The sequence below is a fragment of the Xyrauchen texanus genome, chromosome 19, assembly GCF_025860055.1.
Source record: "Xyrauchen texanus isolate HMW12.3.18 chromosome 19, RBS_HiC_50CHRs, whole genome shotgun sequence".
Lineage (NCBI taxonomy): Eukaryota > Metazoa > Chordata > Actinopteri > Cypriniformes > Catostomidae > Xyrauchen > Xyrauchen texanus.
Genome location: NC_068294.1, coordinates 38,661,624 through 38,684,344, shown reverse-complemented (window position 1 = coordinate 38,684,344; position 22,721 = coordinate 38,661,624). Strand labels below are relative to the sequence as shown.

Here is a 22,721-nt window from a genome sequence, read left to right as displayed (position 1 = left end):
TGGGGACGGTCAAGGCTACAGGCGCTGGCTCTGGGGCGGTCGAGGCTACAGGCACTGGCTCGCTGACCGTGGCAGGCATGGGCGCTGGCTCGCTGGTCGTGGGCGGGCATGGGCGCTGGCTCGCTGGTCGTGGCGGCATGGGCGCTGGCTCGCTGGCGCGGGCGGGCATGGGCGTTGACTCGCTGGCCGTGCCAGGCTTCGAGGCTGGGGCCTTAACAGGCCTCGGACTGGGGCCGTGGTCAGGCTTGGGGACTAGGGCCGTGGTCAGGCTTGGGGACGGGGCCGTGGTAGGCTTCAAGACGGGGGCCGTGGTAGGCTTCAAGACGGGGGCCATGGTAGGCTTCAAGACGGGGGCCGTGGTAGGCTTCAAAACGGGGGCCGTGGTAGGCTTCAAAACGGGGGCCGTGGTAGGCTTCAAGACGGGGGGTGTGGTAGGCTTCAAGACGGGGGCCATGGTAGGCTTCAAGACGGGGGCCGTGGTAGGCTTCGAGAGGGGGGTCTTGGTGTGGAGCGCTGGTTCAGTGTCTGCCTCCCCCACAGTAAACGAGGAACCAACGCACAGCAGGGCGAGGTCAATAAACTGAGCCAGGTTGAGAGAGCATCGACCACCAGGCATGTATGATGAGGCTGGCTCATTCAGTCCATCCTGAAAAATGTCTTTCAGAACCACCTCATCAAAATTCACCTGGTTGGCCAGGGCACAAAAATCAGTGACATAAACCTCCAAGGGTTGACTCCCTGACGCTAACACCAATAGTCGGGCCGCTGGCTCCATAATGTCAAGGGCGGGTTATGCGTTACATAACCGCTGCCTCGCAAAAAACCCCTTGGTCAGCGCCGAAGAGCCAAAAACCTCTCGGGGGTGGAGAGTTCACGGCACTCAAATATGCAGGGGAAGCATAAACGGGCTCAGGGGCAGACACAGGTGACTCAGGGTGACAAAAATCAAAATTTGCACGCACCTGCTGGCCCTGGGCTGTGAGCTGCTCATGCTTCCACACCGTAGCTCCTCGCGCTGAATGTGACGTATTCCTCCGCTCTAGTGAGCCGCGCGAATCCTCAGCGCGACGCATTGTGACTGTCTACGGTGAGGTTGGTTATTCTGTAACCCGACACACACACACACACACAAGTAGAGACAGTCACAATGAGGAAAAACTGCTTTATTGTAAATAAAAGCAGTCCGGGCAAAAGTACAAACAAGGGGGCAAATCCAAGGAGGGAGGTGAACGAGAGCGGGGAAAACAGTTAACAACTAGGGCGAGGAACACGACGAGACTAGCGGGAACGAAGACAGGGGGACGAGAGGAATGGGGAGTTGGCAAGCTAACAAGTGACGAGTAGGGGCAAAACTAGACGGGACTAGCGGGGGCAAAACTAGACGGGACTAGCAGGGGCAAAGGTACGGGAACCAAACATACAGGAATCTAAATACAATACAATAACCAACAGGAAACAAATGGAAGGATGGTGTATTTATAGGGGCGAGTGCAGGTGCAAACAATGACAGGTGATTGGGACTGTGGCAGGTGTAACTAATGTGTGGGGATAGGAAGCGCGTGAGAACAAGAGTCATAATGTTCTGGCTGATGAGCCGAAGTGCGCCAGAGGGGGAGATCGTTTATGAGCGAGAGCTCAGTAAAGCAAAACCGGGCGTGGAAGCCCGATGGAGGAAAAAGAGCGTACTGAGCTCAAGGGGAGCGAGGGAGCGGAAGCGAGCACGCTCGCGGAGTGCATGTGTGCGTGCTCGAGGAAGCGGAGATGGGGCAGAGGGGCGGGGTTCGTGACATGTATAATGTATAAATGTATAAATATTTGCTGAGAAAGGCCCATAAATAACAATAATTCAATATATAATTATAAATAGTTTTATTTAAATAGTTATTAATATAATATATATTGTAAATATAATAATTCAGATAATTAAAATGCATGGCATTATTGTGGCAGATGAGTAGTGTTAGGTAAGTTACAAAAAAGTAATTCAATACAAATTACTAACTACATTTCAAAATTATAATCATTACTTTACCAATTACTTCATTGAAAAAGAACAAATTCAAAATAATGTCTATTTTCTCCTTGTTCTTTGTCGCACACCCTTCAGCTCTCACTGCAAACAGACGTACATACGAACATATGAAATCTCATTTTTACTGTATTACACATACATATGTTTTAAGAAATATTTTTAACCCAAGTACTTAAAAGTAATTACTTTCCTTGAAAGTCAGTAACTGTAGATATACTGCTTTTGTGCCCAAAAGTAATTAGATTACAGTAACTAATTACTTTGTAATCCGATTACAACCAACACTGTTGATAAGACGATACAAAAAATGACTTTAGGCAAAATAGTATTTGTTTCCTTTTTATTGAGCATAAACCTGTCAAACATTCCACAGCAGTCCATTTTGCAATTTACTGTAATTCGTCAATCTGTCCGAGATATATTTATTTATTGGGGCTTCTCTAACAACGCTTCAATGCACACGTGCATCAGATGGACATTTTTGGAGCATCTCACTTTGGTTGTGCCGTAATCACTGCGTTTTTAGGTTAAACATAGTTTGAAACTGATAAAAACTCCTTTCGAGACCCATGCATTCTGAATATGTTTGAATGCAAGAACACGTTCTCAACTTGTGCTAATGTCAAGCAAGCCTGATTGTGGTTTGTTCTGTGTACAGCTGCCTATACAGCTGGAGTTTCTCTTACTGCCCCCTGCTGAAAACAGGTGATACTTCAAGTTTAAATTGCTCCAATGGGGTTTTCATTATTACAGTCTGGTACATGATTAATTGCATACATTTTTTTCAACACATTAGTTTTTATATAATAATTGCAATGAATTAGATCATTAAATCGACAGCCCTAATTATTATGTAGCAATTTTTTATATTATGTATAACTGATTGGAGTACAAACAGAGCTTTTATAAAAGGACCCTTGTTTCTTCAAAACATGACATGGACTAACTGACACCTTGACCCTCTTGCAATGCTAAGAGACTACATTTTCCCAAACAGTAATTAGCCAACTGAAGCCAATTAAATGTTATGCACCAAAAACGTCTACAAAATCCCTACAGATGAGATCGTCTTCTAGGAAGACTGCTACTACCTTTCCTGCCTTATGTGTTTATTACTGATGTCACAAGAAGTTTGAGTGACGTGGCATGCAGCATCAGTCATCATCTTGCGTGATGTGTGTTTAAACTGAGCCATGGAGGCTGACAGATAGACAGGGTGAAATGTGGAGATCACCTTGCCCAGGAATGTGATTTCAGATGGAAAGTAAGGAGGAGACATTGATCTGTTGATCCAAGTGCTGCTGAACTCTGATGTCAGAAAGCAAGAGATAAACTCGATAGATGTATCCCATTCATTTTTCTAATTCCACAAGCTTTGAGATTGTAAAATGATGGCATGTTCTTCTTTGGAAGCCATAAGTCTTCATCTGAATTCAAATTAATTTTTAGAAAAATTTGTTTTAATCGGACAGTTCTTTGTAATTAACTACACTACCCATGAATTCTGAATAGAGCTATTAGCTAATCAGAGAAGTCACCTGTTGCCATGGAAACAGAAATTGGTGCAATAAAGCTCTTCTGCTGCCTTGACGATGCACTGCAAGTGACATAATTGAACTGGTTTCCCTACACTCTCAAACTACCTATAATATGTTTTTTACCCTCAAATCTGATGCTATTATGTCTCTTGCAATGCGTTGTTGTTCAACACATGAAATATATATATATATTTTTTTAATTTTATTTTTTGTTTGCTTTAAATCAAAGTCGTAAAGTTATCCATGTAATGTTATCCAGTTGGTTGGTTTGGTTCATGGCTTAGAACTTTTTTCTTTTTTTTTTGTGTGTGAAATCCCTTGAATTTTGAAAAATGTAATGGGAAAAATACTTCCAGAAAGCCGCTGAAAAAATGTATGCTGTTTACCACAAAGACTAGAACAGAGTTTTCAGTACAATATTTTTGTCAAACCTCAGGTCCAGCATTAATGTTGTGCATCTGTCCTCTCAAATGCAGTCACTGGCTGTGCTTGTTCAAGCTAATGGGGTTTTAAATAGCTGTTTCTCTGACTCCAGGGTGCTTGGGATAATGTTTTGAGTGGCCGTGATTGGGTCGTCATAATGTTAAGTCTAGACAATTCATATCGATTTTGGTTTGTATTTGTCTGCATTTCACAAGGCTCATAGGCACCATACAAACAAACAAATAAAGGATTTTGATGAAAGTTCCCACACTTTTTTTTCTCCCCTTTCCTCCCCAATTTGGAATGCCCAATTCCCAATGCCCAATTATCACGTGGCTTGTTGAGCGTGTTACCGCGGAGACATAGTACGTGTGGAGGCTTCGTGCTATTCTCCGCGGTATCCACGCACAACTCACCACGCGCCCCACCGAGAGCGAGAACCACAGGAGGTTACCCCATGTGACTCTACCCTCCCTAGCAACCGGGCCAATTTGGTTGCTTAGGAGACCTGACTGGAGTCTCTCAGCATGCCCTGGATTCAAACTCACAACTCCAGGGATGGTTGTCAGCATCAGTACTCGCTGAGCTACCCAGGCCCCCACAAACTTTCTTAAGAAAATGTGACTTTTCCCTCTTGAAATGACTTTGGTCCCTCATTCAATGTAAGTGTATAGGTTTTTTGTGGCCATTATAATATCCATCAGGATAGAACTATAAATTAATTTGCTTAACAAAAATTAGCGCAGAAGAAGGGATGTATTAAGACAATTGCGAAACTTCTCCACTTTCCTTCATAAATTAACATTAATTGTATTACTGCAGGCCACGGCAGCGACTCGGAGAGCGATGCCCCCCAGCGGAAGATACCGGATGTGCGTAAGGATGACATGCTGGTGCGGCGAACCTCCTACAGTGAGCCGCGAAACGCCGTTCCATTCAACCAGTACCTGCCCAACAAGAGCAACCAGAGTTCATTCATGCCAACACCAGCGCGACGACTGCATGCCGACAGAGAGAACAACCGCAAGAGCTGGAGTAATGCAACCTCACCTGTCGGAGGAGAGAGACCCTTCAGGTAAATAAATTCTGTCACTCTGGTGAGTTCATAAAAGGACTGATTCTTAAATGTTTTATTTAATGTTTAATGAAGGTTAGATTGTTATTCAGGGCTCAACAATAAGATTGAGTTTGACAGAACTGTCATTTTCCCTGTCGGGCCAGGTGCTTACATTCTTATGTTCCAAAGATCATACATCATGTTATATTAGATGAGGTTTTGTTTAAATTATGGTATTGACTTGTGGAGGTCTTTGAAGCAATTGTTAGAATGGGTTGAAAATGTACCATATTACCATGTTTGTACTATATGCCATCATTTTCCACTTCCAAAAGTGTGTATGCAGTACATATATATATATATATTCAGAAAAACTCAAACCAGCCCATCTAGCAATCATCCATGTAATTATCCATGTAATTTTCTAATCAGCCAATCATGTGGCAGCAGTGCATAAAATCATTTAGATATGGGTCAGGAGCTTCAGTTAATGTTCACATCAACCACCAAAATAGGGAAACATTTTGATATCAGTGATTTCAACTGTGGCATGATTGTTGGTGCCAGACGGGCTGGTTTGAGTATTTCTGTAACTGCTGATCTCCTGGGATTTTCACACACAACAGTCTCTAGAATTTACATCCAGTGAGCGACAGTTCTGCATACAGAAATGCCTTGTTGATGAGAGGTCAACAGAGAATGGCCAGACTAGTTTAAACTGACATAGTGTACGGTAACTCAGATAACCGCTCTGTACAATTGTGGTGAGAAGAATATCATCATCTCAGAATGCTATTCTGAGATTGAGGTTGGCAATGTGTTGGCGGCACGAGAAGGACCTACACAATATCAGGCAGGTGGTTTTAATGTTGTAGCTGATCTGTGTATATCTCTTCTTTTTAAGAATACACTGAAAAATAGAAATATCCTCTTTTGACACTTACAAAATATTTCAAGTAAAATTAATAAATAAATAAGAAAATGTATCATCTTTTGTGGTGGGCTAGTGAAGTGTAGTAAAAATCTGAACGACTGACTCAACTGGTTGATAAAGGTTTTAGGCATTACAAACAGTGATTTGCTACTGGAATAAAAAAATCTGTATCTAGGCTCTAACATTTTTTTGTCTTTTCCAGCTGACATCTGTTTAGAGTAAAGGGTAGCCAATGCTTTGCTCAAGAAGTGATTACTTTTGTGACAGTAGTTTAAAGATCAGGCTTAGGTTTTTATGTTTATATTCATATCAGAAGCATCGGTTCCGTTTTTATCATTCTGTTTATTTACTGATTGCTAAGGGAGCAGATCACTGTTCAAAGTCATTAGCACATCATTAATGTTTATTACCCTAGCAATCAGTGATGTCATCTTTGATTAAGCTCACTTTATCTGCACTGAAATGCCAAGCAGCACTTGGGTTTTTGCTAAATAAATTAAATGTTAAGCAACCCACATTTCCCCCCATTTCAGCTGCCAAGATATTTATAGTAAGTGTTCCAAGTCTGCCAAACTCCACAAAGATTCTCTAACAGGACCAAGAGTCAGCTAAAATGAACTTGTCTCTTCATAAGACAGGACAAAAACCTTTGTAAGTGATTGGGAATATTATGGCAACTTAAGGATGGGAAAGTGTGGTTTTCTGTCTTCTTTTATACAGTTTTGCATTGATTTTGTGTTACAGTGGTATAAGAGTTGATCTAAAACAGATGTGAGCATTAATTGACTGAGAGCTACAGACTGCTCTGCTCTTCTCCAATTCCTCCAGAAGAACCATCAAACTAACAGAAATGGGGACTTTGCCCAGTTTTTGTATTTTTAGTTTATGTACATGTTTATTCGAACAAGCTGAAAACATAATAAACAAAAAATAATATATATATATATATATTCTGTGTAGTAGTTTGTATTGTGGACAGAGTGTTTCAGCATTTCTGTTCATTTTAGTGATTTAGTTTAGTAGGTTTTTTCAAAACATTATTTGATCAACGGGCGAACATCGCCTTTTTTTTTTAGCCAAATGGTAAACATATATGATGTAATGTTCTTTTTCTCTTTTTTAATCTTCCTGTTTGACATAACACTTCCCTGTCCATTTCCCCTTCCTGCATTACCCTGTCATCACATGTTTCTGTCGGTTTGTCACTGTTGTGTGAAGTAGTGAGAGTGACTCCCCTTCATTAGAAGTGTCCTCTGTGGTAACAGGAAATTATGTTTACTATATAGTCTTGGACCCAGTAGATACTGATACTCACTCTAAAAAGTCTAAAGTGCTTCCTCAAAATGTTCCTCCCTCCAAAGACCCCGAATCTATTAATTCACAACTCAGTGACCCTCAGATTAGATCCTGCTCACTTCCCAAAGACCACCTCCATCCTTCTGTACCACCTCACCCTCAAGAGCAGAACCACTCAGACTGTAAGAAGATGGAGGAGGAGGCGATGGAGAGAGATGGACAGGTCACGGTCAACCAAACCCCTCAATACATCACATATTCCCTTCAGAGTGACATACAGATGTTCCATAATCAGACTACGGGAAAGGATGCAAGGTGCACAGACTTCCCCTTCACCATGCCAACACACAAAACAGCTACACTCCTAACCCCACTTTTACACTGGACTATGATTCATTATGAACAGGTTCTGAAAAAACAACATGACAACAACATAAAACATTTCATGCTCTCCATTCTATTTCCATAATGTGACGTATTTCCAAGTGAAACGGAAAGGAAATGGGCTTGATGTGATTTTATCCATCGGGAATCGATTAGATAATGAAAAGTGGTCTATACTTTAAATTAAATGTGGTTGGAGGGGAAGGCTGAAAAATAAGAGGGCGTGGTGACTTCATCCGAAAAGGAAAGTCATTTAAGAGGCTGTCACAGACAGAGTTGGGAAGTAACAGATTACATGCAATCTGGATTACATTATAATATCTTTGCAAAAATAAAAGTACTTGTAATTAAATTATATCTACAATATGGGAACTTATGGCCGATTTATACTTCTGTCAAACCTACGACGTAGCCTGATGTGCACATCTTAAAATCGATGCAGACAACAACAGCTTGGATTGGTGCACTTTGTAACCAGAGCTGCCCCTCAGGATGATAACAACTATATCTGAGGTAGCATCACATTTTACCTAGATTATTTTAATATCTATGCATAATATTACATTGTATTTGAACTCGGGACCATGTTACAGGCGAAACATGACAAAAGATATCTGATAAACTCTAAAGGCTTTTTTTCCCACAGAGCTTTTACTTGATATTATATTAGGTACAAATAAAAAAAAAAATGTATCTACATTTCAACATGTTAACTTATTTTGAACTCGTTTTTAATGCAACAACAATTTGATAAATACTTTTGAATACACAAATGACATTGCTTTTGTTTATTTATGAATGCATCGTTAGCATTTTGGCTGTGTAGCCTACTCGCAAAACCAAGGCGTTGGCCTCTACGTGGAGCCTACGCCGCAGGTTTGACGCAGAAGCATAAATCAGCCTTAAGGGAGAAAACACACCAGGTTTCGAAACAAATGATCCAGGTGTGAAAATTCCCTAAATCTTCGTTTTTGCGGCAGACTACTAAATTACCAGGTGGCGTCACCAATGTCGCTTAAGCTTCAAATATTTTAGATATTTGATAGCTTCAGATATTTTAGGAGGGAATTAGTCATTCAAAAATCTCCCAAAATTAACTAAAATCTAAATCTGGTAACACCCACTTCCACAATCCAATCCGTTCCAGATGAATAAAAATGAAGTCCCGCCCTACATTTTTTTTTCAAGATATTTCATGTTGAAAGTCCTTTATCAAATAAAGATAACAGTAGTTTTTGTAGCAATCCAGGGGGAACCTGCTACCATGTTGAATGTTTGACAACAAATGTAGCTTCTTTTGATGTCACTCTCTCAAGCGTTCTTGTTGCTGTGTCTAAACAACAGTGCTTGAGTCTGTCCTCAGAGGATTCTCATATTGTTTTTGGGATCAGAACTGATGATTGGAGAAAAAAGAGCATGCTCATTTATGTTCTATTGACCTTATGTTTATGGTTTGTTTTTTGGGGAGATTCAACTGCTGTTCCAGGAAATCAGGGCGCTGAAGGGCCATTTTTGGCACATTTACTCTGCTCTGACTGTCAGGCGGAACAATAGCCAGACAAGTTTGGGTTCCAGTCCCATGCCAGGCATCTGCTGTTTTAAATGTTTGGGGTTGATGCAGGTCAGTTTGAATGAGCTTCAATGAACCTCCAAGGAATGCCTTTGGATCTGGTAGCTCATATTTACATGGCGGGCTGAGACAGGGAGGTCCTGAGTATGTTCGTTGCATCAAGCGCTTAGTCAAATGATTTTCTGGCTCTAAAGGAAAATTCTGTCATCATTTAAATTTTTTATTTATATGCATTTGGCAGATGCTTTTATCCAAAACAACTTACAGTGCCCTTATTACAGGGACAATCCCCCCCTGAGCAACCAGGAGTTAAGTGTCTTGCTCAAGGACACAATGGTGGTGGCTGTGGGGATCGAATCGACAACCTTCGACAACAGTTTAGTGCTTTAGCCCACTATGCAACCACCACTCCCATTTATTCTGTCTTCTGCCAAACACAAAAGTACTTAAATTGAAATGCAACGAGAATCAGTTTGGCATCTGACCTGAAGCGAAATAGATTTGTGAGCTGTCTAAAGATTCCCAGCTTTAGCAAATCTAGCTTTCGCAATGCCACTGAACGACAAGGTTAGTGGTTCACAATGGCCATTGTATCAGCTTACGTCAGACACATACTCTAACCATATATCAACACAAACACACCCAAGTACACACTTGGAGGAAAGACTTTAAAAGCTGCTCTGAGTACTTTCCCATAGTGTGTGTTTATGAAAATAGTTTCTCAAATAGGCACACAAGGAACAGGCGACACACCCAGAGGAAGACAGGGAATGTGCAGGCTTCCTGCATTCAGCCATGAACTGGTCTGAACTGAGCTTGGTAAAAAATCGCATAGAATTGCATTTAAGGAGTAAATAAGTAGAGACCAGAATATCATACAGGCTTGCAGGTAGAAACCTCCCAGAACTCCCTAGCAACCACTTAATACATGCTAAAAACCTCTCGGAACACCTTAGCTGTCACATAGCAGTGTCCACTACACCATCCACAACACCCGAACATCTTGGAAATCAAGAAATTCTTACATCTTAAGCAAATGTAAAATTCGAATTAGACTAATGCAATATTGCAATATTCCCCCATATTGAAGAAAGACCATGCTCCCATATAGACATAACCACAGATCTAAACATCATCCATTTTTATTGGAAATTCTTAGGTCTGAACTGGATGTTTTTTTCTTGAAAAATTGAGTAATATCTTGCCAGATACTCTTCTGGGACTTGCATGACAGCATCAAAGAGGATTGAATGTATTTTGAAGCTCAAAAACTCAGTATTTTGCTTGTTGCTTCTGTTGGTTTGCCCATTCACTGTATATGATACGGAGATTACACAATCATGAACCACTCAAAGTACATTTATTCTGTTGGCAGACACTTTTCTTCTATTCTAATCTTCATTCAAGGTACTCAAATATCAAGGTGTGTGCTCTGGGATTTGAATTCATGACCCATTGCTAGCACTATGATTTAAGTGTTGACCTACAGGTATATAATGAAAATAAGTCTATGTTGTGTTGACGTAATAAGTCATTCTAATGATGTTAACTGTTTCCTGCTAATATTGTTCATCCCAAATACACTCATTGAGCACTTTGTTATAGTGTGACAATCATGCAATTATCTAATTAACCAATTGTGTGGCGGCAGTGAAATGCATAAAGTCAAGCAGATACAGATCAGGAGCTTCAGTTAATGTTCACATCAACCATCAGAATGGGGAAACAGGTGCCCTCAGTTATTTAGATCGTGGTATGATTGTTGGTGTCAGATGGGCTGGTTTGAGTATTTCTGTAACTGCTGATCTCCTGGGATTTTCACGCACAACAGTCTATAGAATTTACTCTGAGTGGTACCAAAAGCAAAAAACATCCATTGAGCAGCAGTTCTGTAGACGGAAATGCCTTGTTGATGAGAGAGGTCAACAGAGAATGGCCAGACTGGTTCGAGATAACAGCAAGGCTATGTTAACTCAGATAACAACAGTCTCAGAATGCATAACACGAACTCTGAAGATGGCTGCAACAGCAGAAGACCACGTCGGGCACTTTATTTGGACCATAGTGTTCCTAACAAAGTGCTAAGTGACTGTATATTTATGATAAAACTATTGTTTACGTATTTATTCAATACAGTAAAGATTACTGTTTTCTTATATACATGGTGTATATAACATTTTATGTTGTTTTCGGTTATGTATCTTGATAATCTTTAACGTCTTTGGAACAGAATTTGACCTAGATGAACAATATGAACAATAGACCTGATATTCCTGAAGCACCAATAGATGTTTATGTATGATCTGTTGTATAACTAATAACAGTTAGGAGAGGAGTCAAATGATTCTGTATCTAAAATCATTGATTATTGATCTCTGAATCATTTCAGAATGCTTTTTAAACAGGGTGTATGTCTAGTATGTATGGCCGCACAAAAGGTGAATACAGACTTTACACATCAATGGTTTTTTTTACTGTTAAAAAGCTGTTAAAATTGAGGATAGTGGTGGATTTGAAGTATCTGTTATTGAACAGGGCTTGCAAGGTCAACGATGGCTGTATTCTTGAAAGGATTTGGCATCTGTGGAGGTTGGTGCCTGTTCTGGTTGTCATATGAGTGTTGGATTGGTTGCCAGTTGATAGACTTCAAAAATCACAGAAATCAGCATAAAAGTAATCCATATGACTCCAGTGGTTTAATACATGTCTTATGGATGATATGATAAATGTTGTTGAGAAACAGATCAATATTTAAGTAAATTTGTTCTATAAATTCTCCTCCCTGCTCAGTCAATCTCCACTTTAACTTTCACATTCTTCTTCTTGTGTTTTTGGTGATATACATTCTTCACATTCTGGGCAGTGGGAAAAAAATTACTTAAATATTGATCTGTTTCTCACCCATGCCTATCATATCACTTCTGAAGAAATTATGTATTTAACCACTGGAATCTCATGGATTACTTTTATGCTGCCTTTATGTGCTTTTTAGAGCATAAACATTTTGGCACCCATTCACTTGCATTGTGAGGACCTACAGAGCTGAAATATTCTTCATTTATTTTTTGCAGAAGAAATTAAGTCATACACATCTGGGATGGCTTGAGAGTGAGTAAATGATGAGAGAATTTAAATTTTTGTGTGAACTATTCCTTTAATGAGCCCATGTGTGAGAGTCAATAGACTGTCTTATTGGTTGTTTATCACACATCTAATTGTTTTAATCGTGATGTAGCTCTAAAGGTCAAAAACGAATTACATAACACATTATCTGTGAGCCAGATCTAAATGTGGTGAAGTGAAAATATCTTTTGTTCTAGCTAGAAAAAAAATAGAGAGGAAATAGCTGGAATTTCAGTCCCAATGCAGTTGTTACACACCCACTTTAATTAATGAAGTTTTTGTTGATAGTGAATTAATTGCATATGTATGTGTGAGCTTGAAGCAATTTGTATGTCAGTGGTTTCAGTAGGTTTAAAAGTAGGGATACACTGATGTATCGGCATGCTGATATTTATCAGCCAGTTATTGACCAAATTATAATAATCGGTATATTGGTAATATGCATGAAAACACCAATATGAAAAACCGATGGTTTATTCATAATAAATTAGTAACACACTTTTTAAAAACTCAACTGCACAATCCAGAAATAATAATAGCGGCAATATGTTGAAGGGATGGCACTCCTAAGAACATGTAACATTTTATTTGTATTATTTCTCATTCTCATGTTAATTCAGAAAAATGCCATAAACAGACGTGACAGGGTACATAATGAAGGAAGCCATTCAAAACACTTTGAAACCAGCAGACTTTGACTTCTGAGATATCAGTGTGATATCCATTAATGCTGCAAGATTGAATGAATTAAGATTGAAATTGTGATTAATAAACCTTAAAAGGTTTATTAATCACAACCTAGCTAAAAACAGAAGTGCAAAAATAACCTTTTTTCATATCAATCATTGTGTTATTATATTTAGTCATTTTTTGTATATTTTTATCTTGTGTGTATCTTTTACTGTGGCTCTCTTTAAAGTTTTGGCCTGTTCATCAGATCCAACTTCAATGGAAATTATTTATTGTTAGAACAGTGCAAAAGCTTTTGTACCTCTTTGTACATTGTTTAAGCATTCCAAAGTAAAACAGTGATCTGATAAATTTCTAAATATCTGTATCGTTATTGGCTTATAGTTTTTTTTATTATCAGTATCGGTCCTAAAAAATTCAAATCAGTGCATCCCTAGATAAAAGTATGTAGAGCGGAGGAGGGCGGGGCCAGGCTGGAACAATGCAGGCCTGGTCCCCAATCAGCCTGATGGGGGCGCGCAAGGGATAAAGACGGCCGGTGACGACAGTTCTCGAGAGAGAGAATGATAGGTAGCTGCTCTGTGTTTATGTTTGTGTGTTTTTGGTTCAGTTTATGATTAAACTATTATTTATATTGCCAGGCCAGTTCTCACCTCCTCCTTTCCCTTATACCCTTACAAAGTATTAAAAAAAATGATATGGGAATGTGTTGTTGTTTTTGGTGTATACAGTAGTGAAGTCAAGCATGTGAATATAACCCGAGAAATAAGAAAAACATATGATGATCTAATGCCTTTGTTACATCATCAGTTTAAAAGAGACCAACCAAGGGCAAGGCATGACATGTCCTCAGATCTGTCTCTTTGTTGTTTTGTCTCTTACCAACCATTCAACCCATGACTGTTATCTGTAACTATCATAACACTAGCAACATATTCTTAAAAGTCAACATGAAATCAAAACTGACCATATTTACTTAATGTACGTCCTGGTGTTATTGTGCATGATTCATCATTGCATGTTATTCCAAAGAACAAAAATGTATGTCTTTGTAATCTTTCATACAAATCCATGTCTGATATCTGAAATTACTTTCCTTTTATGTTTACATCACAGAGGCTGCATAAACTATTGGGTTAATGCTAACCAATAGCCAAATAGCTATAGGCTATAGATGTAGGTAATGAAGCCTTCTTTTAAATCTTCCTAATAGTTAATGCATTTAATTTCAGTTAACATATGTTACAGTGGAGCACTCTTGCAGATGTATCTGTCTATTTAGGTTCAAGCAGAAAGAATGTGCTAAAAAAAGTATTTTAAGATGTGTAAAGGCTTTAACTTAATACAATATCTGTGCACAAATACAGTTACAGTCCAACTTCAGCTCTTGTTTTATTTTCAGTGGAGACTCTGAGCTCTAGTTGTGTTTCCTTTGGTCTCTTCTGCTGGACGGATTTACAGCAAACTCAAGCCATATTTACATTTACAAGGAATACTCTGGTTTTCATAATTGGTTTGTTTTTTTGGGTGGCCTTTATTTTCAGAGTCTGTGTGTTTCTTGTGGTGAGACTGCAGGCTACTTTCACTGACACACATTTGAATGTTTTAAAGAGTTGAAGCCATCACTCCTGATGGAATTTTGGTGTTGGCTATTTCTTTTTATTGGATGTTGTTCTTTCTCGTCTCGTTTAAGAATCTTAATGACTATGTGATAAGTGAATGGTGATTTGATGTGGTAAATACATACAGGTTAGAAGACATCATGGCATGGACTAAATAGAGAAATGCTGAAATTGTAATGCTGCTAACTGGTACCCTATTTTGTCCATTTAAAGTTTGTTATAGCATTTCTTTTGAAGCTTTAACAGGGCTGCCAAAGTGCACAAAAATACTGAACATTCAGTGGCAAGAAAAAGTATTTGTATGTATAAATTTGTCTGAAATCTGGTTTGGTCTTCATCTAAGTTACAATAATGAACAAACACAATCTATTTTAACTAATAAAACACATTTTATTGTATTTTTCTTTGACATATTGAATACATCCATAAAAACATTCACTATGTAGGCACATAAAAAGTATGTGAATCCCTAGGCTAATGATGTCAACAAAAGCTAATTTCAGTCAGGAGTTGGCAAACCTGGCATCCAATTAATTAACTGAGATAGAAGGTTTGGGTTAGAACTACATTGACTTATAAAAAGCACTCAAAGATTTTAAGTTTGCTATTCACAAGACGCATCTGCTGACGTGAACATATTCATTCGCTTAGATATTCATCTGTCCACAGTTAGAAAACTGTCTTTAAATGGAGACGATTTAGTACTGTGGTTACTCTCCCTAGAAGTGACTGTCCGGCCAAGTTGACTCAAAGGGTACACCGCAGAATACTCAATGAGGTAAAACAATCCTAAAGTGATCGCTAAAGACTTGAAGGAATCATTGTAAATGGTTAACATCTTGGTTCATTAGTCTACTATACGGAAAACATTAAACAGGCATGGTGTATATGGCAGGACACCAAGAAGGAAGCTGCTGCTTTCCAACAAATACATTGCTGCACTCCAGAAGTTTGCCAAAGACCACCTTACTACTTCACAATGCTACTGGGAAAATGTTTTGTGGGCTGATAAAACTGACATTGAATTGTTTGAGAAGAACACGCAGCACTACGTATGGCGTTAAAATGGCACTGCATACCAACATGACAACATCATCCTAACGGTAAAGTAGAGTGGAGGGATTATCACGATTGCTTGGACTGCTTGTCATCATCAAGGGAAAAAGTAATTACCAAGTTTATCAAGATATCCTACTGGATAATGTCAGGGTGGCTGTGCACCAGCTGAAGCTCAGTAGTGGTAAGTTCTGTAAGGAAGAATGGTCCTGAATTCCCTCTGAACACTGTGCAGGTCTAATCCGCAGCTACTCGAAACACTTGGTTGATTGCTGCCTTCCTGTCTGGCACCAACAATAATCCATGCTATTATCTTATCAGCCAATCGTGTGGCTGCAGTTCATGTGATCTCAGTGATTTGGACTGTGGCATGATTGTTGGTGCCAGATGGGCTGGTTTGAGTATTTCTGTAACTGCTGATCTCCTGGGATTTTCACACACAACTGTCTCTAGAATTTACTCAGAATCGTGCCAAAAAGAAAAACATCCAGTGAGCGACATTTCTACGTACAGAAATGCCTTGTTGATGAGAGAGGTCAACAGAGAATGGCCAGACTGGTTCGAACTGCCAAAGTGTACGGTAACTCAGATAACCACTCTGTACAACTGTGGTGAGAAGACTAGCATCTCAGAATCCTTTTCTGAGATGCTGGTTGGTGCTGTTTTGGCGGCACGAAGGGGACCTACACAATATTAAGCAGGTGGATTTAATGTTGTGGCTGATCGGTCTATGACCATTTAATGCCGAAAGTAATTTAATTCCAAAGGGTTCACATACTTTTTCTTGCCACTGTATATGTGTGATTCTTCACTGTTATAACAACTTTGAAAATGTCTAGGAAACCTTTGACACTTAAGTATATGACAGGTGGTGACACCAAAGACAACATGACATGAATTGTCATTTTGTATCCTGACAAAGACTACATCCCTATTTTAGCTAATATAGAGAACAGGTGGGAACATGTATTGAAAACAATGTATTGAAAATGAATACAGAATCTTTTACATTTTTAATATGTCAGCTAGAGAGATCCATCAAGTGTGTTTAATTTCTCTTCAAGCAGAAACTAGCTCTAAAACAGACATTGAATCTTCAGTCAAAATCTAAAAGAAGAATGCTATATATTGCTATTTACAAATGTCTATTATTTATTCATAATTAAAAGAGAATATAATGAGTAAACACTTTACATTCTTAGCGTTATTCAGTTATTTTTGGCATAGTAATTTATAGAAAATGTACGTATGTGCTAAAGTTGTTAATGTACTTCTAAAGTGAGGCAGCAGACATATTTTTTCATAATCTGTTGACATTTAAAAGCTAATAAAAGATATATTTAAAACTTTTCTTGTGTTTTTATTAATTATATAAATAATTAAGTATATTGTATTTATATTTTATATATTTCTAATCTTAAAATATTCAGTCAAATACATATCCATTATATTTTTTTAATATACATAATTTTAAATTACATTTGTGGGATTGCTTAGACATGATACTTATCATATAAAAGAAATTACACTCTCTATTATATTCTAAATTACATATACTGCATTGCATCAAGTAAGCTTTTTTTTTTTTTTTATCTTGAATTCTTTGCTGATCATCAGTGTCCTCATAAATCATTGTGTTTGTGCTCTTTTGTCTCGCTCGTTGTAGATTCAGCCGCTCATCTAGTGTGTTTGATGATCCTGAGTAAGTCTTTCTAATCTGAATGAAACACATGCTTGTGCATTTTTACCTTCACATGCCTAATGTCTGCATGAGGCCAGCTGTGCATTCAACACTTGGTTTTGGTATAACACACTTATTTGCGGTGTGGCTGTATTGCTTTCAATGTAACTTCTTTGTCCACAATCTGTATTTATGTCAAAAGTAAAGATACACTTAAGAAGATTAGTCTTTTATTGGTACACTTATTCAACATTTTAATACTGATGTTTAATAAAACACTAATAATGAGGTTTTACTGAATATGCTACCTTAACCTTTTGTAATTTCAATTTGGAAGTTCTCAGGAAGACTTATTTTGAATTCTTCTTGCCTCTTTCTTTGGATGCATGGCTTATGGGTGGCACAGCCTACCTAGTTATAAAAGCTTACTTTGGCGGTGCTTATTAACTGGTTGCTTAATGATTTCACTTGCCTTTCCAAAGTTGATTATGGTTAATTACATTTTATAAAACATAGTATCTAAGGCAGTAATTCAGCATATTCCTGCTCTCTGTGTGACAGGAGCGTGAGTATGTTTGACATGAGAAGTGATGAAGACTCCATGTTAACGCCCCACAGTCAAGTTCGACATGAGTTGATGCATAACCAGTACAACAGGTTGAAAGAGGAAGAAGACCACTGGCAAGATGTTAGTGTTTTCTCTGCCTGTACTGTTTGATGTCAGCTTTTAATTTGTTTGTTGTGTTGGTGTGGCAAAGTCAATAAACTGTTATTTTATCAGGATCTGGCCAGGTGGAAGAGTCGAAGGAGGAGTGTTTCTCAGGACCTGATCAAGAAAGAGGAGGAGAGGAAGATGATGGAGAGATTACTGAGTGGAGATGAAGTGTCACAGAGAAGGAAGAGTATCAAGACATACCGAGAGATAGTGGAGGAGAAGTATGTCCATCTGTCCAAAGCCAAATCAAATTAACAGAATATCTTATATACTTAGGGGTGGGCTCTTTGATTGGGCCAATAAGCAACCACCCTGAACACCCTAGCAACCATTTATCAACATCCTCGCAGCCATCTAGCAATGCTTTAGCAGCCTCCTAGAACACCCTAGCAAGGCCCTATCAAAAAACGACACCCTAGCAACTATATTTAAATGCCCTTGCATCCACCCAGAAAACCCCTGCAACAACATAGCAACACCCTACCAATCAGACAGAACACCCTAGCAACCGTGTAGCATTGTCCTTGCAGCCATCTAGCAATGACTTAGCAACTTCCTAGAACACCATAGCAACCACCTAGCAATGCCCTAGAAACCACCCAGTACACCCTAGCAGCCATCAAGTGATGTCCTAGCAAAGCCCTAGAAACCACCCAGTACACCCTAGCAGCCATCAAGTGCTCCTTAGCAGCCACCTAGCAATGCCCTAGCAACCACCCAGAACACCCTAGTAACCATCTAGCAACATACAGCTATCTAGCAGTACCTTAGCAGCCTCCTAGAACACCCAAGCATCAACTAGCAATGCCCTAACAACCAGCCAGACCACCCTAGCAACAACATAGCAATGCCCTACCAACCAGCCAAAACACACTACTAACATCTAACAACATCCTAGCAGCCATCTAGCAATGCCTTAGCAGCCCCTCAAACAGCCTAGCAACCTACCAGAACACCATAGCAACACCATATCAACACCCTGGCAACCAGCCAGAACACCCTAGCAACCATCTAGCAACATCCTATCAGCCATCTAGCAATGCCTTGGCAGGCTCCTCAAACAAACTATAGCAACCACATAGCAGGCCTAAGCAACCACCAAGAGCACCCTAGCAGCCACCTAGCAATGCCCTAGCAACCACCCAGAACACCCTAGAAACCATGAGGCAACGTTCTTGCAAACATCTATAAATGCCTTAGCAGGCTACTAGAACAACGTAGCAACAACCTAGCAACCACCCAGTACTCCTTTGCAGCCATTTAGCGATGTCCTAGCAACGCCCTAGCAACCACCCAGAACACCCTTATAACCACATAGCAACATCCTGGCAATCACCCAGAATACCCTAGCAACCACCCAGTACAACATAGAAACCATCTAGCAATGCTTTAGCAGCCTTCTAACACTCAAGCTACCACTTAGCAATGCCCTAGCAACCCACCAGAACACCCTAGTATTGTGACTGTAAGTTGTGCATGGGCAAACACGATGATATTTTTCTCAATAAATTATTAAAAAAAATATATAATTATAAGAAGAAGAATCTGGTTTATATTTACTAGTTTCACCAGGCATATAACCACTCAAACTTTTACTCTTCAAGCATAAGAAGTCTAATTTCCTCTCTTGTTTCACTTTCTCCACAAGGGAGTGTCGCGAGCGAGAGCTACATGAGGCATTCCGGAACGCCCGAACGCCGGAGGAAGCTGCCACCGTTCTGCAACGCTATGCCCAGCGCTTCACAATCAGCGAGGCTGTTCTCGAGCGCCTAAAACTCCCCAAGCTTCTGGAGAGGAGTGTGTCAGCCGACCCCACTCGTCTCACCTCCATTCCCACCTCCTTAGACATCTCTGCTTTCAGCTCCTCCACAAACCCGCTGCAGTACCTGCGGCAGCTGTCACTCCCCATACCCAAGTTCACATCCACAGTTGAGACTCGTGTAACGGGATATGGCATAGAGCAGGGAACCGTGGGAGATACAGAGAGCGTCTCAGGTCCAGTTCGTTCACGCGTGACAGTGCCCTCATTGGGTCCAAAACCATATAGACAGAGCAGAAGTGGCAACACTGGGATGCGGACAGCTAAGGTACAAACAACATTTCATGTTCACAATTCTCTTTGTCTTGTAGAGTAGGGTTGGGAATTGAGAACCGGTTCTTATTCAGAACCAGTTCCATTTTAACCTCTGAATACACGTACGGGTCAGTTTGATCAGTTTTCACTTTTAAGACTGATTTACATCAACCTAACCTCAACTTTCGGCCTGAAACTTCATGGCATCCTCCATGGAAGTAATTGGAATCTGACCATGTAAAAATTATTAATTTCACGTATTTATAAACAACGTTATTAAAAAGGTTCCTAAGAAGTACTTTGACCAAGTTGATATAAAGATCCATCCATCCATCCATCCATCGTCAACCGCTTATCCTGTGTACAGGGTCGCGGTGATATAAAGATATGCCAGAAAATTTTATTTACAAAAAAATACATTAAAAATAATTATTGAGTTGCCTCAAAAAAATAAAAAAAATAAAAAAATGTATTGAGTTGCCTAAAAGAAATAAAAGAAGATTTTTCTACCTGCCCAGATGCAAAACAAACATGCAGCGCGGACATTGTTGTCCAATTCAGAAACAAATTATTCTTAGCGTCGGTTCTTTTAATGAATCATTTAGAAAGTAGTTTGAATCATCCTACCGAATCATTCACTGAATACATCAGTGAACTTACTGAACTCCATGACCTTTTGTTGGGGATAGTTCACACAAAAATGAAAATTCTGTCATCATTTACTCTCTTGTTATTCTAAACTAATAAATGCTTAATGAGTTAAATATCTACGTAAATCATTATATTACAAAATATTTTTTTATTTGTATAATGTAGCACTTATTGAATGTTTTCTGTTTACCTCCTGAGTGAGAATAATGTGGTTCCGAAAGCATCAACAATAGATATATGTTGCCCTCTAGTGGTTGGAATGAGTAATGTGAGTAAAAGTGGGAGTGTGTTGATAATGGTCTAGTGTTCTATACTGGTTGTATGAGTGTGTAAATGGGCTTTCTCTCTGTTTGAAGTGGTCCTTACAGGGACAAAAAGCTCACACAGGCCAGACTAGCCCATCTGAAACACCCACCAACATGCATGTTTTTCTATCATGCTGGTGGGAACTTTTCATTGACTTCTATTGCATATATATTGAGCTATTGGTATTTTTGAACCCTAAACCTAACCATCACACAAACATTTTGGCATTGTTACATTGCCATTAAGACATTATTTAGTATGTTTATTCAAATGAAACAGATTTCTGGACCCACACACATTCTCTCTCTCTCACACACACACACACATACTGTTATCAAAAAAAGCACAGTGATTTAATTGGGTAAATCATATATAAAAATATGAATGTTGAATCTTTCTTTCTCTCTGTGTCAGGTGGATGAAATGACAAGAGTGAATGGAGAGAGGGAGGATGACGTCTGCAGCATTGAGGAGGAGGGAGGACCACAGAGAGACAGAGAGGAGGAGGAACATTCTCTGCAGTTCTTTCCTTCTCCCTCCCAGCACACGGAGATCACAGAGACTGATGTTTCGGGAGTTCAGCCCATGGAAACACTCTCGTCCACACACATGCCTGAGCCAGATCACTGGAAGGAAGATAGAGAGATGACAGAGGTAAGCAGGGACACGGAATGGCTCAAGAAATCAGCAAGAGCAGCTGGCCTGTTAAAAATGTATGGTCCACTACAGTCCGTTGAGCATTTGACAGTCAACAAGTCTGATGCACATTGTAGATTATTCTGACCAAAAAAAGACAGTTTGACTGACAACATTTTTTTTAACCTGAAATAAATGGAAGGGTAAACAAAGTGGAATATACAGATAACATTTACAGAATTACAAAATTAAAAAAAATGTATCTTGCTAAAGACTTCTTTGAAATCATTTGATTAATTGTGATAATTTAATTTTATTCAATGTATTTAGTTATGATAGTTTTGTAAAGGGTTATAAGGAACTCTTCTCCCAACAAAAAAAAGCTGCTTGGGTATGGAAGGCCACATTAACTTATAATGTTCTCCACGATACTCGTCATAATTACATTTTTACTAGTTCGAATTCCAATAAGAGTGCTCTTTAATTGAATTTATCCTAGTAAAAATTCCAATAACAGAGCTCTACAATGTAATATTTACTTGTCATAGGTTTTCATTGACGCCTATTGATTTTTAATGAACGAGCTCTTAGATTACATTTTTACTAGTAAGATTTCCAATTAGAGAGCTATCAAATTTAGATTTTACTAGTAAGATTTCAAATTACAGAGCTCTACAATTGAATTGTTACTAGTTCAAAAAAATCACATTAATGATAAGTTTAATTGGAGATCGCTGTAACTGAATCACAGAGCTTTATTTGCAATTACATTCTTACTAGTAAAACTAGTCTAGTACTAGTACAATTATAGAGCTTTGTACTTGGTATTTCTACTAGAATATCTATTTTAGAGCTCTCTAATTGAAATTTTACTAGTAAAAATGCAATTACAAGGATTAATGCTGGGAGAATTAAAAACGAAATCAGCTTGCC

General features: G+C 39.1%; 1 protein-coding gene across 5 annotated transcripts in view; it reads left to right on the top strand.

Moving 5' to 3' along the window:
• Nucleotides 1-22,721, top strand: part of LOC127659685 (LIM and calponin homology domains-containing protein 1-like) — a 129,883-nt gene that overhangs the window by 83,120 nt on the left and 24,042 nt on the right. For 4 of the 5 annotated variants that reach the window (XM_052149613.1, XM_052149611.1, XM_052149612.1 and 1 more), the window contains exons 8-13: nucleotides 4,816-5,068; nucleotides 17,392-17,427; nucleotides 17,968-18,094; nucleotides 18,188-18,342; nucleotides 19,770-20,208; nucleotides 21,567-21,806. In XM_052149613.1, the coding sequence (XP_052005573.1) occupies nucleotides 4,816-5,068; nucleotides 17,392-17,427; nucleotides 17,968-18,094; nucleotides 18,188-18,342; nucleotides 19,770-20,208; nucleotides 21,567-21,806 (1,250 nt within the window). The remainder of the gene's footprint in view (nucleotides 1-4,815; nucleotides 5,069-17,391; nucleotides 17,428-17,967; nucleotides 18,095-18,187; nucleotides 18,343-19,769; nucleotides 20,209-21,566; nucleotides 21,807-22,721) is intronic. The other variant, XM_052149610.1, reaches the window with a different exon arrangement.